At 41.0% G+C, this 17211-nt stretch overlaps 2 protein-coding genes across 3 annotated transcripts; both read left to right on the top strand.

Moving 5' to 3' along the window:
* Nucleotides 1-128: 128 nt before the first annotated feature.
* LOC115129986 (uncharacterized) lies at nucleotides 129-7238 on the top strand. The gene is made up of 4 exons (XM_065018840.1): nucleotides 129-191; nucleotides 5078-5220; nucleotides 5293-5730; nucleotides 6436-7238. The coding sequence occupies exons 1-4, from the start codon at nucleotides 165-167 to the stop codon at nucleotides 6611-6613; spliced, it is 786 nt and encodes a 261-aa protein (XP_064874912.1). The 5' UTR covers nucleotides 129-164; the 3' UTR covers nucleotides 6614-7238.
* A 1206-nt stretch (nucleotides 7239-8444) lies between these two features.
* LOC115129789 (transformer-2 protein homolog alpha-like) lies at nucleotides 8445-16309 on the top strand. 2 transcript variants are annotated; one of them, XM_029660506.2, is made up of 8 exons: nucleotides 8445-8616; nucleotides 13639-13784; nucleotides 14285-14444; nucleotides 14543-14731; nucleotides 14877-14992; nucleotides 15095-15289; nucleotides 15376-15449; nucleotides 15560-16309. In XM_029660506.2, exons 1-8 carry the CDS (start codon nucleotides 8584-8586, stop codon nucleotides 15568-15570), a joined length of 924 nt encoding a protein of 307 aa, XP_029516366.1. In that variant the 5' UTR covers nucleotides 8445-8583; the 3' UTR covers nucleotides 15571-16309. The 2 variants fall into 2 exon arrangements, with proteins under 2 accessions (XP_029516366.1, XP_029516367.1); XM_029660507.2 differs by having other exon boundaries at nucleotides 12686-13784.
* The last annotated feature ends 902 nt before the right edge of the window (nucleotides 16310-17211 follow it).

Genomic DNA, 17211 nt, shown 5'->3' with positions numbered 1-17211 from the left:
ACTGTGCGTGCGTGCCTGTTTGTGTCATATTAGTTATTGTATGATAACAGAAAAGATCTTTCCTCTCTGGTTACAGCAATCTTTGGTTGCAGTACTTCTGAAAACAATAGGTGGCAGGATTACGTCAATTGACATCCACGAAAAAGAACGGTTTGTTTTTAACAATGGTTTTTACGAAGAAGAAACTGCAGGTTTGTTGTAATAATTATGTTCTTGTGTCTTTAGCTGTTCGTTGCATTATGTTATTGATAGGAAATTTAAATAAGAGGCAAAGACAGTACATTTTGAAAACTGAAACATCTGACTCACTTCATTGCAATAGTAAGAGTTAGTAAGTATCCTAGCCATGTATATGACTAAACCACCATATTTTTATAACTAACCCAAGATAGACCAGAGCCTGTCGTTTCCAATGGTAGCAAATTAATCATAGTGGACAGAACAAGCATGAAGGGGGGCAGAGCCAAGCACGAGTTAGTGTGCTAAATGTTGTCGCATATATTTGCATATTTCAGTTAGAGAACACCTACTCTGAAGTGCGCGTGTGCAATAACTCAATTTGCCTTTGTTCTAAACAGGCAAAGGGAAAAGTCTATAAAAACTCCACTCTGTTAGAGATCATAGTTTTGGAAACAGAAAACTGTATGGAGATCAATTACATAATTAGCAGAATCTCGGTCAAAATCTCCCACTGCTGGCATTTGGGCTTCACTTTTATACATCCGGTGAAATATCTGTCTCATTGTTCTGTCTGTGACTGAACAACAGATGGAAGGGGTTTATTTATCATAAACTCTGACTATTTTTATTTTTTTCAAGTTGCTACCTAGTAGTAGTGTAGTCTTTTTTTTTTACCCGAGTTGGTTAAAATCGAATAATTGATTTCAAGACTGGGCTGAAAATCGATCAGTTCGCATTTCGATGGCCTAGGTAGACGATAGTACATGGGTGCTAGATCTGCACTATCGGGCTCTCAAAACACTGAAACAGATTGTATTTATTTTTATTTAACCTTTATTTAAATAGGCAAGTCAGTTAATAACACATTCTTATTTACAATGACAGCCTACCCTCAGATACGTACATACCGCTTCATTATTAGAGTCCTACTAGGAAGACTACATTTCCGTTCTAGAGGACTGACATGAGTATGATGCTGCCCACTATAAAAGGCTTCTTTTGTTTGAAAATAGGTGATGTGTGCTGTGTTCAGACTTGACGGATCCCAATGGGATGATGCGACGCACTCTACAGATGTTTTAACATTTTTTAAATTTGAACTTTTATTTAACTAGGCAAGTTAGTTAAGAACAAATTATTATTTACAATTACGACCAAACCCGGACGACGCTGGGCCAATTGTGCGCAGCTTTATGGGGCTGCCAATCACGGTCGGTTGTGATACAGCCTGGATACGAACCAGGGTCTCTGTAGCACTGAGATGCAGTACCTTAGACCGCTGCGCCACTCGGGAGCCTCACGCCTATTATTTACCATGCTATAGCCCTATTCGGACGGGTATTACTAAAACCGTTGGTTTTGTCATCATTATCCAAACATGTGCTTTGTTCCAGTGGTCGATTCACATATGATTCGTTTCTCCAAACTGCTCCCTGTAATTCTAATTTATTTATATATTTTTAGTTGAATTTATTTATGATGGACGCCTGGATGTTTTTATTGTGGTCGTGGATATATTTCAACGCCATGTCCAGACGATAATAGGCTACACTGATAACTCGTGCTCGGTTGCCAGATGTAGGCCTATAGGTGTCCCATAGTGTGTTATGTAGCACTATACAGGATCTCTCCAATAATGGTATTTTTCCACGCGGCAGGATATATTCCGTAGCTGCCGCCGCTCCACTTCCACCTCGTCCTTTTATCGGCTCAATACAGAGCGGATTCGCTTTTTAAAATCTCCGAGTGTATGCACGCAGTCCCGCAGCTTTCCAATAGTTTGAAGCAGCTAACTATAGCCTCTTCAACAGAGTGCTCTGCTGTCACCCCATTCGGTTTGGTTTGTGCCATCTCGTTTGGGGTTCTTCCTTGTTTTAATAACTAATTTCGCCTTTGCACTCCTAAACAACGCGATTTTTTAGAAACTTTTGCAAAGGGTAAAGTGTTCAAATCTTAGTCCGCTCTGTTCATAACATATTCTAGTTTGGGGGGACAGAAAACTATTGAGATCAAATGTTTCATCGATGAGAAATTTTGCAGAATGTTTTCCAACATCCATGTTCTCCCACTGCACACCAGTGAGCTTCCTCTCACTACCATATCAAGCGGATGCTAAACATTTATACATGTACATCCAATGAAATTGAAATCTCATTGTTCTAGCTGTGGTTTCATCTCACAGGGCGCAGCCATCTTGCCTAAACTCTTGTGTGTTCAACGGTGAACGAGCTATGCAAAGTAGCTAATTTAACGAGAGGTGACCATGTATGATGACAAAGCACATTACCTTAAAATCTGCCAACTTGAAATCAAACGCTTATAACGAGATAAGCTATAAACATGGCGTGAGTTACATTCGACACACACGTACAAAGCAAGAAATAAGCTATACACGTGTGTGAGGTAGAATGCCCTTCACCGTCAGGCAGTTAACACCCGTTGGCTTAATAATACCGAGCAAAAATATAAACGCAACATGTACAGTGTTGTTCCCATGTGTCATGTGCTGAAATAAAATATCCCAAGAATTTTCTATATGCACAAAAAGCTTATTTCTCTCAAATGTTGTGTCCCTGTTAGTTAACATTTCTTCTGGGATCTTTTATATCAGCTCATAAAACATGGGACCAACACTACATGTTGTGTTTATATTTTTGTCCAATGTAGTTTCCCGTGGAAACACATCTCAGCTCAATTACACTGAGGGGTTCAGTGTGTAGCTGTGTTTACTATAGTTCTGTTGCACTACTTTACAGTACATAAGTAACTATTCCTTCATTTGAAACTGACAGCTCTATTACACTACTGTGTAGCTGTGTTTACTATAGTTCTGTTGCACTACTTTACAGTACATAAGTAACTATTCCTTCATTTGAAACTGACAGCTCTATTACACTACTGTGTAGCTGTGTTTACTATAGTTTTTATGTTCCACTACTTACAGTAGGCTACATACAGTAACTATCCTAGTTTCCCTTGGAAACTCACTTTTCAACTATTACACTACAGTCTTGCACGGTGTGTAGCTGAGGTTACTCGTTTTCTGTTGTAGTTACAGTTAAGACAGTAACTATCCTAGTCTCCCCTTGAAACTCACATTACAGCTATATTACACTGCTGTTTTTCACACAGTGCGTAGCTGGGTTGGTGCATAATAGTTTCTATTACTCTACTTTACAGTACATACAGTAACTATCCTAGCTAGTTTCACTTGGAAACTCACAACACAATTGCACTGAGGGTTTCAGTATATATAGTGGGGCAAAAAAGTATTAGTCAGTCACCAATTGTGCAAGTTCTCCCACTTAAAAAGATGAGAGAGGCCTGTAACTTTCATCATAGGTACACTTCAACTATGACTGACAAAATGATTTTAAAAATCCAGAAAATCACATTGTAGGATTTTTAATGAATTTATTTGCAAATGATGGTGGAAAATAAGTATTTGGTCACCTACAAACAAGCACGATTTCTGTCTCTCACATACCTGTAACTTATTCTTTAAGAGGCTCCTCTGTCCTCCACTCGTTACCTGTATTAATGGCACCTGTTTGAACTTGTTATCAGTATAAAAGACACCTGTCCACAACCTCAAACAGTCACACTCCAAACTCCACTATGGCCAAGACAAAAGAGCTGTCAAAGGACACCAGAAACAAAATTGTAGACCTGCACCAGGCTGGGAAGACTGAATCTGCAATAGGTAAGCAGCTTGGTTAGAAGAAATCAACTGTGGGAGCAATTATTAGGAAATGGAAGACATACAAGACCACTGATAATCTCCCTCGATCTGGGGCTCCACGCAAGATCCCACCCCGTGGGGTCAAAATGATCACAAGAACGGTGAGCAAAAATCCCAGAACCACACGGGGGGACCTAGTGAATGACCTGCAGAGAGCTGGGACCAAAGTAACAAAGCCTACCATCAGTAACACACTACACCGCCAGGGACTCAAATCCTTTCAGTGCCAGATGTGTCCCCCTGCTTAAGCCAGTACATGTCCAGGCCCGTCTGAAGTTTGCTAGAGAGCATTTGGATGATCCAGAAGAAGATTGGGAGAATGTCATATGGTTAGATGAAACCAAAATATAACTTTTTGGTAAAAACTCAACTCGTCGTGTTTGGAGGACAAAGAATACTGAGTTGCATCCAAAGAACACCATACCTACTGTGAAGCATGGGGGTGAAAACATCATGCTTTGGGGCTGTTTTTCTGCAAAGGGATCAGGACGACTGATCCGTGTAAAGGAAAGAATGAATGGGGCCATGTATCGTGAGATTTTGAGTGAAAACCTCCTTCCATCAGCAAGGGCATTGAAGAAGAAACGTGGCTGGGTCTTTCAGCATGACAATGATCCCAAACACACCGCCCGGGCAACGAAGGAGTGGCTCCGTAAGAAGCATTTCAAGGTCCTGGAGTGGCCTAGCCAGTCTCCAGATCTCAACCCCATAGAAAATCTTTGGAGGGAGTTGAAAGTCCGTGTTGCCCAGCAACAGCCCCAAAACATCACTGCTCTAGAGGAGATCTGCATGGAGGAATGGGCAAAAATACCAGCAACAGTGTGTGAAAACCTTGTGAAGACTTACAGAAAACATTTGACCTCTGTCCTTGCCAACAAAGGGTATATAACAAAGTATTGAGATAAACTTTTGTTATTGACCAAATACTTATTTTCCACCATAATTTGCAAATAAATTCATCAAAAATCCTACAATGTGATTTTTTTTCATTTTTTTTTTTCATTTTGTCTGTCATAGTTGAAGTGTACCTATGATGAAAATTACAGGCCTCTCTCATCTTTTTAAGTGGGAGAACTTGCATAATTGGTGGCTGACTAAATACTTTTTTGCCCCACTGTAACTTTGTCCTTTCTGGGATGGGAATTTTGGAGACAGCGCTGTCCTGAAAGCACATTTAGAAACCACTACAGCCTGGGGGTGACTAGTTCCATGTTGCCAGAACTGCAGCAGAATACCATTTGCATCGGAGCCACAGCCATTCCCCCATGTCCAACCGCCACAGGCACATCGGCAACAGGGTACGTACATACACACACACACACACACTAAATGTTATGAGTGTCGTTGATGTGATGATGTGTGTGTTCCAGGGTGCGGAGAACAGAATGGAATCAGACAGAGGAAGGAGAAGAGAAGTTTCCTCCACCACTGAACCATCAAACACAGAACAGACTCCAACCCCTGAGACCTCCAGTTCACAACCCCCTCAGCCAGACACAGACCAGACTCCAACGCCTGAGACCTCCAGTTCACAACCCCCTCAGCCAGACACAGACCAGACTCCAACGCCTGAGACCTCCAGTTCACAACCCCCTCAGCCAGACACAGACCAGACTCCAACCCCTGAGACCTCCAGTCCACAACCCCCTCAGCCAGACCCCAACCTCTGGCCTTGAGACCTTCAGTCCACAACCCCCTCAGCCAGACACAGACCCCACCCCGGGACCTCCTCTGACCAACCGAAGCCATGAGTGTCTTTTAAACAACATAAAAGCTTGCCAGTATAATGCAAAAATGAGCTATATGAGGTCAGAATTACCCAAATGTTCCTAACCTCTCATGAAATGTATAAAATCCACATTCTGTTTTAATTCTGTAAAAACCCTGAAAGCCAAAAGTCGAAACATGTTGGTTCCATTGTCCTCATGCACCTCCGTTGATAAGAGAGGTAGCGGAAGATATCTCTTCCCTAATCCCTCATGTGTCCATTCAGCAGAAACATCCCTAAGACAGTACCAGTCAAAAGTTTGGACACACCTACCCATTCAAGGGATTTTCTTTATTTTAACTATTTTTTTACATTGTAAAATAGATATAAAAAACTATGAAATAACACAAATAGAATCATGTTGTAACCAAAAAAAATCTTAAACAAATCTAAATATATTTTATATTTTAGATTATTGAAAGTTGCCAGCCTTTGCCTTGATGACAGCTTTGCACACTCTTAGCATTCTCTCAACCAGCTTCATGAGGAATGCTTTTCCAACTGTCTTGCGGGAGTTCCCACATATTCTGAGCACTTTTTTGGCCGCTTTTCCTTCACTCTGCGGTCCAACTCATCCCAAACCATCTCCATTGGGTTGAGGTTGGGTGATTGTGCTCTCCTCCTCATATGCAGGGCCCCAGAGTTGTTCCTGCTGATTAGTAGTGCCCAGAGCCTTTCCTTGACCACATGACTTGACCAGGAAAAACATCTGCCCATGTCTCACTGTTCCCCCATGTCTCCTCAGGACTTTGCTGGCCCATTGGAAAACATCCGCTGAAGAACCAAAGCCTCCAAAAGGAAAGACAATAAAGAAACTTGCTCAAACATCCCAAAAAAGAACAAACAATGAACCATCTCAGAAGTGCAAAACACAACAGGCAAATAAATCACACTGTAGTTACAGCCCAAGAAGAGGAGGATAAACAAAGCTGCCAAAATACAGACACAAACAAAGATTTTCCTCAAATACCAGCCACAAACAAAGAAGTCTCTCAAATGCCCCCAATAAGGCAAGTGGACATGGAGGTAACTGAAACATGGGACTCAGCGGACATTCTGACCTACCAGATTCTATGACATCCTATGGGTTCTCGTGCGCTTATTTACACACACCAGTGCACAGTACACAAAGACTTTTCTTTTGTAAAGTTATGTCGGTGAAGAATGTTTCATAAAACAAAGTTAGTTTTCAGAACCAAGAGTTGTATATAGATACTGTATGTCTACATTTGTTTTCTATTTAAAAAGTATCTCAAACAGAGGTTGTCCTCTACTGGTTAAGACCATGGTCAGTTTCGGTACGTTGGTATCAGTTTTAAATGTAGTCAAACGTATTTTCTTAGTTTCACTCCCTGGTAAATGCAACGACTTGGGACTGTTCAAAGTGCTTGCACTAAAGCTGAACATGCAGAAAACCTGAACATTTTGATTATCAGGAGTGAACTTTACATTATTACATCCTGAGCATTGCCCCTGTCGTTTAATGAAGGGTCAATAATGTTAATCCAGCTGGAAAAACTAACATTTTGTATAAAAACATTGTAAATATTTTTGTTGTTGAATTATTTATTTTGTATAGTTTATCTCTGGATCAATACGTTTAGTGCTATCCTGGATCCTTGGGACATCCCTAAAGATTATGGATATACGTCTCTCTATCCTAACAATGTCGTTGTCCACAAAGAGGCACGGTGGGCTGTCTAGCTCCCGCCTTTCTTTGGATTGGTGGAGACATCTCATTATTGTAATCTGTTTTTTAGTATTTGATGAGGGTTGTTTGACGTCAATCTCGAGTATTCAATGGCGGGATACACTACTAGCCTTATAACATGAATATGCATAGCCATCTCCGATAAAACGTGTTTTTTCTCAAAGTTGCTGGCCTACTTATATCCGTACACTCGTAAGCATTCCAAACGTCTACTCGATCAAATAGACCTCAGGTAGCAAATGAACCATTCATTGACCTCCATACAAAAACTTGCATAGTGGGCGAAACAACGAAAAAACCGCCACCTGTTGGAGGGGGACCGGTTTTCCGGCTAATTAGGCTACTCTTCCTATCTGGTTTCGACTTTCCTTTTTTAAAATGTATTTATTTTTATTTGCTCATTAGGCTATTCCTTTTATTGACATGTTCAAAGCAGAGCAATGAATACCATTAAAGATCCCACATTAGAACTCCGTAACATGATGCACAGTAAATAACCTGCATCATTACAGATAACATTTTTTATCCAACAGCAACATGTTTATGTGCAATGTGTTGACCTACGTGTTAAAAATGTATCTATGTCCTCATCTGTTTTTTGTTTTTTTACATGTCTGGTGTATTTATGTTGTCTGTTTTCTGTTTTTTTTTTTATTATACATTTATTTTATTCATAATACAAAAATCAACTTACATTGCTACATCAAACATGTATAGCAAACCAAACACAGGTATTAACAATGCTCAAACATACAAAAAATATAAATAAAAATAAAATACAAAAAAGAAACAATTTAAGTGCAATATATTCACTCTGAAAATATCTTATTATAATGATTCATGAAGATGTTATTATTGTTGTTATTCACTAGGGTTAGTGTTTTAATAAGACAATTCAATTCAATCAGAAAAATGTGTAATTTTGGTATAGAATTTAGGAATTTTTGTTTGTGTATAAAGTATTTGGCAACCAGAATTTAAAAAAAATAAGGTTTAGACTTTCCTGTCTACTCACTGTGGTTGTTCAAGCGTCACATCCGCTTTTGACTTGCTCATGCGTCAGTGAATGCGGCGTTAAAGAAACGGAAGCGAGTAGCAGTGTTTCGCTTCACTTGATAACATTGTTAGTTAACTATAATAAACCAGTTAAATATATATCGTTTAAGTTTCTATCGACAAGAAATGAGCGACAACGAAAAGGATTTTGGCGAGCGGGTGCGTATAATCAACCACGATTCTTGCCCTAAAATGAGCATACTCAACGACGCCATTTTGCCCTAGCCTAGCTAGGCGGCTAACGTTAGTTAGCACAACCATGATGTAGTTAATAGCATTGATTTGCATCGACTGTATGGATTTTGTACCGTTTATATTTTGTAATTTAATGTCCAGTTATTCTTATGTTAACATTGGTGTCTTTTCAGTGGTTTTTGCAACTTAACGCTAGCATATGTTAGCCCAATCAGGCCAAGTGGTTTGCAGCTGTTTTAACGTTAGCTAATTCACATCAAGTAACGTTACATTTAGAATTAACGAGTCTACTGAGACTGCTGGCGAGAAACAGTTACCAATGTACATTTACTCATCATTGCAGGTGAATGCAATATAAAACTAACTATAGATTAGTAGCTAATTAGCGAAGTGGTTTACGGCTAGAATGTTTAACTTCGTCTTCACTTACTGCTGTAGTCACTTAGCTAATTACAGATTGTACGCCAGATAATGTGACATAACAAAAAATGGTGTCTAAATGAATATGGTTCACTCGTGCCGTTTACCATAAGGGGGGAAAAAAAGTCAGTGCCGGTCGACTTAACTGGGTGTCTTCCATAGACACCAATAGACTGGTTGGTTGTTTTGCGACAAAACTGACTCGGGCGAAATAGAGGGGAGGGGGCTGGCTTAATTTTAAGGCTGGTTTACAGTTGGTCTATCGACATGCATGTAGACAGTTGTTGCAGTGACATCATGAACATCCGATTGTTGTCTGACATAAAACTTGTTGTTATGAAAAAGTATAAACGCAAACATGACAGGCTTCATGACAACAAACACAAAAATGACAGGCTGCCACACAACAGCTGCCTGCTGGTCCAAAATAGCATAACTGCTGTATTTTAACACTAATAAACCCATCTGTTTAAAAATGTAATACAGTATATTTCAATCTGGCAAACCAGGCAAATAAAAGTAACTTTCTAAACCATGTTTTTGTTAGTTTCTGGCTAGCCAGTTCAAATAACGACTATATCATAGCTGACAATGTCTTAAATAAAGCTAATTTTTATTCATTACTTAGGGTGTACACCCATAAAGTTCTTATTCTGTGTTTGATAAAAAATAGATGCATTCAATATAGAATTGCATCAATAGTACAAACTCTGTTTCTACCATATCATTCACAAGTTAGACTATTTACTCAGAATTTAGAATGATTAGCGTGAATAGAATGTCATTATGGCCATGGTCAAAAAGTGGTCGCTGCTCAATAGAACGCTGTCACTGCGCTGCCTTCAAACGTCAACTGACAAGCTAGCTAGTCGCAGCAGCTTCCTGTGTGATAACATGGGTTTTTTCGAAAGGAAATCTACCGAACACAAAACTAAATTGGGTCTATATATTTATTAATTTACAAAGCTAAGACTGAATTTCAATATTTACCTTCCCTGAAGACAATCTGTTGCAGTTTTCATAGTTATTTCTGAGTATTTTTCGCAATAGAAACGGCCCCTCTCAATGTTGATTGACCCGTGGTTAGAGGAATACAAAGCCACTGATCTGGTGTTGAAAATGACAAGGGTATCAAGTTTACTTTGATTGGTCCAAACCGTGGAGACACCTCTAAATGTTACCTCCAACACTGAAAAATGGAAGAGATACAACCAAGAGCTGGGCAGTTTAAACTAGCAACTGTCACAATAAACTAATGTTCTTATTTAATCAACACTGTTAATTATTAAGTACTAGCATATTAATGTTCTAATATTGTAGATAACAATCTGATTAGTTGAATGTGATTCATAATGACAGAACTACATTTAGACATTACTTTAGTAGCACTTGAATTTCTGTATTTCACTTCATTCTAGAGCAGTGAGTGAACACCCTACATTATTACAGGAAAATAAACAAGACAATTATTTACAAATGAATGGCGAGAAAATTTCAGAAAATAGCTTACGGTTCTGAGTGTGACGAAATAAAAGCAGGTCATTCTACCGGAGAATTTAAAAACTTGTGCACTGTCTGTCAGGTAACCATGACAATGGCAGCCGCGGGGTCAAAGTTGAACTTTATTCATCTGTCTTATATATATATATATATAAGACAAGGTTTTTTTCCACAGAAGTAGTGCACTGGGCCTTTACTAATACTGTATTAGCGGACCGCTGTAGCAAGGGAAAATTGTATATATTTTTTTGAAATATACAATATCTTCCTGCTGCTATGTCCACGGAGTATAAATTAAGTGTTGTTTTGATTAGCAACACTTGTCGTATTCAAATTGTCTAAAGACATGTTGATAGACAAAGTATAAACCAACCTATAGATTGTTGACAACATCTGAACTATATTTCGTATCCACTGTTTATTGAAAACATAAATATATTTGCACAATGAGCACTTATCTCTCATGCATCGTTACAGTTGTTGGTTAGCTAGGGAATTTTAGCCATATTAGCGTAGGTGTGACATGAGTCAAAACAAGACATGGTAGCAATAACAACCTATGATTCCCCACATGGCAGCATCTTTTTATTGTTGCTAGCAATCTGACCAATGGCCATCCAGAATCTCAACAACACACAGACTTCTGCCCTGTTGAAGCGTGTGCATACAAACCGCCACCATAGATTTTTCAACTAACCTGTTCTTGGCAATACTTTTCCCACCGAATCGAGAACGAAGAAAGTATCTTAGAAATGTCAGTTGCAGGTGGTTCTACAAAAAACACGCATTCAGAAAAAATCCATGTTTTGTATGGAGTGAGATATGCTTCCAGCATGTGTGTAGTTCTTTGTTTTGGTCGCACCATATAATGCGCTGTCATCTACTTCTACACATGGCCGTGTTGCATAGAAACTACTAGTTTATGAAAAGATGCTGGGAAATCCTAGATGTGCGGCAGCTAAGCCGGCTAGGAACCATCTTGCGCGGTACAGAACATATTATCTTTAGAGTTTTCGCTGGTTTTTGTAGAGCTGCCGGCAATTTGAAATTGACATTTTAAAGGTACTTTCTTTGTTCTCGATTCAGTAAAAAAAAGTATCACCAAGAACAGGTTTGTTGAAAAACCTATGGCGGTGGTTTGTTTGAGTTTATTAAAAATGTTACAGGGACAGTGCACATTAATCAACGTTTCAGTAAAAATGCCGGTTTTAGCCAGCCGGCTAATTTTCAACCGCAGTCCCTGGGTAGGTTATTAAAAACAATTACAATATTGACAATCAGTGAGCACACGCAGAGCAACAGAGGACAAGCAAGACGTAGCATACAGACAGAGCAACATAGGACAAGGAAGACATAGCATACAGACAGAGCAACATAGGACAAGCAAGACGTAGCATACAGACAGAGCAACATAGAACAAAAAGCAGCAAGACAAAATTCATAAAAGCAACAGTGGTTTCCACACCTCACAAGCTACAGACAACAGGGGGCCTTTCTCTATTGCCCAGTAATGGACAACAACAATCTTTGGTTATATCACATTATCCGGCATAACCTCTGTAGCTATTTATTAGTCAGTTACAATGTATCAAGCTCTTCCACATGGCACCACCCATGTGAGAGTACTCTCTTTCTAAAGTTGTTATTTAGTTGCACTGTAATGGTCTTGCAAAAGCCATTTTTGTTTTAAATCACACATAAACAAATGTTATACTGAGTGGGGCATTGAAAGAAGTAGCTAATTTACTTTAAACCCTTACTCAGATTTATTATAGCAGTTCTTCAATCTTTGTCCAAGGGCCAGATGTGCTAGTACTGGGCTGGAACAAAAGCCTGCACTCCTTGTGTGACCCTCGGACTAGGATTAAAGAATACCATAATTTGATAACTTTTCTAGTCTTCATTCATCATATTATGATGTGCATTTCAGGGAAATCAATATACATATTTCCTTAATTAACATTGCTTTGATTTAATGCTTTTCAGGTGAGCCAACTTATTTAGTCTGATTTGAGTGTAAAGAGTCTGGTTTTTGCACATTTTGACCTCTGTAGCTCTTATAAAAATTTAAAAAACCAACCCTTTTTATCATCCTTGTCTGTTTTTCGTTAAGGTTGAGTTGGGAAGAAGCAAAATGGCGGAAGAAGTTTCAGATATGAAGTTTGAAGTTGTTAAAGGGCATATTTGATGAAGCTGATGGTGTTGATGCATGCTAATGTAAAATGAAGCTGGCAGAAGCGAGCGGCCACTCTGTCCACTGGTAGAGTGATGTAATGGCAGAAATCAAATGGGAGGAAGGAAGTGGGGGAAGAGGAGAGAAAAATGAAGTCAGAAATGGTGTGAAACGGAAGAAAGAAGAAAAGAGATGGTTGTTTTGAAGTTATGAAGTTAAAGAAGTGATGAAGTTATGAGAAGTGTTCGGGGGTATGGTTAATTCCCTATAGCCTGCTATGTTATTACTACAATCCTATTTCTCTCTCCCTCTCCTTCTGTTTTCTAAAGCAGTGTTTCCCAAGCCATCCCTCAAGGACCCCCATTCATTACACCTGTTTGTTCTATTCCACCACTGGTACACCTGATTCAACAAAATCTCAAGCTCTTTCTCAAATTGAATCAGGTGTACTAAAACAGAAATGTGCGACAGTTGGGGTCTCCCTGAGGGATGGCGTGAGAAACACTTCTTAAGCATGCATGCCAACTGTTCCTCCATCTCAGACACATTACCTAGTCCTCAACACGCAAGGTTAAACTCTGCTACGCTGCCTAGAGTGTAAGAGAACAATCCGCTCATCATAGAACTGTGTTAAGATTAACTAGATTAACACCTACTTTAATTAATCCTATATGATATCCTCTGGTCGCCTGTAACAGGCAGATCTAGTTACAACAAATACCTGTCGTTAATGAAATGTTATCATTTTTTTTTCTTAAACTACTGGAGCTGAAATATAAGAGGGGCCTGTAGCAGGTTTGAGCGAGGTTCCTTCTGTACCTCCTCTCTCTCTATCCTGACCATTTCTATGTTTTGATTCTGAACTGTGTTTTATGTGTATCTGGCCCGATCAGGATTCGCGGTCCGCTTCCAGGAGTGTGAGCCCAAGGGGTTCTGGGAAGTCTGCCAGCCGCTCCCCGGCCCATTCCCCAGCCCGCTCCAAAGATGGCTCCAGACACTCCAGGTCTAAGTCCCACTCCCGATCCCGCTCCAAGTCCAGGTAAGAACCCCAGCTCCAAGGAGGCTTTGGGTTTTGTGGTGACACTTTTAGGAGCTGCTGGGTAGCATAGTGTGTATTTTTGTTCAGGTCCACATAGAGCTTGTGTTGTTTTTGTGTTATGGCTTTATTCATGTTGTTTTTGTTTCCAAACACTTTTTAAATCGTGGACCATCAACTAGATTCTGCCGCGGGCTGATTACATTTTTTTTGAGCGGATGGTCAGGGGGCCAGAACATAATTACAAATAATTTGTAGACTGCAAATTGACCGCAAGAAGTCCAAACAAACGATCACGTATACCTCTCTATTATGTGTGGGAATACTTTGGAACAGATTTCCAAAATTAAAATCACTTGGAGCTGATGTGCGGGTGTTTTTACAGTCTTATGTTGAATAACAAACACTTTTATTTTTACTTGGGGTGGCCAAATAAAATCAGCCGCCAGTTAGAAACCCTGCTTTAAATGTTCTTAACATGTCTTTTATTTTATTTTCCCCAGGTCTCGTTCCCACAGAAGCTCCCGCAGGCATTATTCCCGCTCTCGCTCCCGTTCCCACCGCCGCCGTTCCCGTAGCCGTTCCCGAAGCGGGGAATACCGCCGCCGTCGGAGCCACAGCCACTCCCCCATGTCCAACCGCCGCAGGCACATTGGCAACCGGGTACATACACACACACACACACACCTCTGGAGACGAGACTCTCTGAGGCAAATCCCACACACAACAACCTCTATCCTTCTCACAATCCTCCTCTATAGGCCAACCCGGACCCGAACTGCTGCCTGGGTGTGTTTGGTCTGAGCCTGTACACCACAGAGAGAGACCTGAGAGACGTGTTCTCTAAGTACGGCCCCCTGGCTGACGTCAGCATCGTCTACGACCAGCAGTCACGACGCTCCCGCGGCTTCGCCTTCGTCTACTTCGAAGTCCGAGAGGACGCCAATGAGGTAGGTAGGAAGGCAGGGAGGGAGGGGTTATTGCAGGGGAAGAACAGAGAAGAATCAGAACTTTTGAGTGAGCATGGTGTTGAAGGGGAATACACTTCTCTAAACCTCTTTGTCCCTCTCCTCCACCCCCCCCTCTCTGTTTCAGGCTAAGGAGAGAGCTAATGGAATGGAGTTGGATGGACGGAGGATCAGGGTCGATTTCTCAATCACCAAACGACCACACACTCCTACCCCTGGGATATATATGGGACGGCCCACATAGTGAGTGACAGTCTTTCTTAGACTCACGCATCTGGGATGGCCCACGTGATGCACACACACGTTCTACATTCAGTGAATCCTCGAACCATGTGTGTTTTCCAGTGGTGGCGGCGGCGGCAGCAGCAGCAGCGGAGGCGGTGGTGGTGGAGGAGGAGGAGGAAGTGGCGGCGGCCCCAGCTCAAGCTCATCTCGCCGTAGCTCGAAGGATTATGACCGCGGCGGTGACCGTGGTTACGACAGAGGCTATGACCGTGGCTACGATCGTTATGACGACCGAGAGTGCTACAGGTCCTACAGGTGAGACACCTGGCCTGGATCTTATGGTTGCTAAGCAGGACTGGGGCAGTTGGTTGGCGGATGCTTATTGTGTGTTGTCTCTCCAGACGCAGGTCTCCGTCCCCGTACTACAGCCGAGGGACCTACCGGTCTCGCTCCCGCTCGCGGTCTTACTCCCCACGTAAGTCAACCAGACTTAGCACCGCTTAACATGGTTAACTTGACGGCTAATATTCTAGTGACGCAGCGGCGGGGCCTCAATGTCTAAATGTCTCCCTCCTGTCTCCACAGGCCACTACTGAGAAGAGGAGCAAGATGATACTTTTTGTGGGGTTAGGGCCAAGGGTGGGGTGCATATCTGGGGAAGTTAGGGAAATGGTAAAGGATATAATTGTGAACTTGATAAACAGTCATATTTTTTGTTTATTTTAGTTACATTTATTCAGTAGGTGGATTTCTGTACATGAGCTTCTGTCAGTCTTGCCCGTTGTGTTTAGAGAAGCTGTCGATTTGTTAATCCAAGGTTCTCCCCAGGATTTTTTTAAAATGGGGGTGCTGCTGAGTACAGCGAACACCTGTAATTCCCATTTCCTGCAATCAAGAGCACATTTCGGTAGGGTTAAATTTTACATAGTGGCGCAGCCAGTCCACAAGGTGTCGCAGCACCCCTCTTACATTCTTTGGGGAGAACCCTGTTTAATCCATCGGATCTGTATTTTGTATCACCAGGCTCCTTTTTACTGGGTAGATGTGTTGAAGTACAGTGATATTTAGTGCACGATAGGTTCTAGGGGAGAGGGCCCAAGGTAAATGCAGCTCTAGGATCTGATTACCTTACCCCCAATTCTAACCTTAACCATTAGGTTGATTAAAAAATATCTCACCCTTTATCAGTGGTTAGGGGGCAACTTCTTCCTCCTGTATGTTTGGGAGAAGAGCCAAGAGCTAGAAGCTCTACCCTAGTTCAATGCTGTGTGTATGGGTGTACCATGATTTTAAGTCTGCAGTATTCCAAGCAATAATAAAACTGCATCTTTTCAAGTTTTGTCCATCAATACTTTCTTAATGTATCCTGTACTTTGTGTGTGGCAAACTGGTGAACATTATGTGAGGCTATAGGAATTGGTAAACCTTACAACAGAGAAGGGTCTTGTTACAAACATAAACAATTAAAAGGCTAAGATAAATGTTAAGGATGATGGTATTATATTTATGAACCACATGTCCACAGGACCCCAGCAAACGAAAAAAAGGGAGGTATTGAGATCATTGATCTTATTTTGCTTATTCAACAATGACCATGTTTGCATTGCATCCCATTACTATAAAAGTGATATGACATAGGCAGGTAACCCCAACAACAACTGCTCCCCGGGCGCTGATGACGTGAAGGCAGCCACCAGCACCTCTGAGGGGTCGGGTTAAATGCTGAAGACGTTTCTGTTGAATGCATTCAGTTGTGAAACTGACTAGTTATCACCTCGAGGAAGAGCTGCCTTTGTTCTAATGTAATTGGTTGGATGAAAGTTTGCTCAGTAGGTGCTTACAGTGACTGGGTCCAGGATGTCTATAAGATGTCTAAACTAATTAAACAGCAATAGTGGAGTTTAAGATCTAATTTTTTACTTGGTGTATTTGGTTTAAAAAGGCTTCTGAAGTTTAATTTCCACTTTGAAATGTCAGACTTGATAAAAATGTACCAACCCCTACAAAAATGTCTTAATTTTAATTCACATTTCCTGTTACTGCAGGATTACTTTCCTGCTGTAGCAAACTGTCAAATTGAAATCCTTCATCTGTACTGACAGGGCCATTTTAGTGTATACGACTTGAGTGCCAATTCCGTCAAGAACCGAGCTGCCCCCAGATGCAAAATGTGTACACCCAGAATCAGGTTGCCACACAGCGGGGTTACTGGTTTGAATCACGTTGGTGATTTCTTC

The sequence above is a fragment of the Oncorhynchus nerka genome, linkage group LG5 (genome assembly GCF_034236695.1).
Source record: "Oncorhynchus nerka isolate Pitt River linkage group LG5, Oner_Uvic_2.0, whole genome shotgun sequence".
NCBI lineage: Eukaryota > Metazoa > Chordata > Actinopteri > Salmoniformes > Salmonidae > Oncorhynchus > Oncorhynchus nerka.
Note: the sequence above shows the minus strand (reverse complement) of the source record. Positions and strands in the feature narration are given on the sequence as shown.

Bases quoted from the DNA above. Each gene is read 5' to 3' on its own strand.
- LOC115129986 (XM_065018840.1), top strand. From the start codon at position 165: ATGGTTTTTACGAAGAAGAAACTGCAG. The intron at 192-5,077 runs GTTTGTTGTAAT...TTTTGGAGACAG, and splicing joins TTACGAAGAAGAAACTGCAG to CGCTGTCCTGAAAGCACATT. The intron at 5,731-6,435 runs GTCAGAATTACC...ATGTCTCCTCAG, and splicing joins GCAAAAATGAGCTATATGAG to GACTTTGCTGGCCCATTGGA.
- LOC115129789 (XM_029660506.2), top strand. From the start codon at position 8,584: ATGAGCGACAACGAAAAGGATTTTGGCGAGCGG. The intron at 8,617-13,638 runs GTGCGTATAATC...TGGCCCGATCAG, and splicing joins AAAAGGATTTTGGCGAGCGG to GATTCGCGGTCCGCTTCCAG. The intron at 15,290-15,375 runs GTGAGACACCTG...TTGTCTCTCCAG, and splicing joins GAGTGCTACAGGTCCTACAG to ACGCAGGTCTCCGTCCCCGT.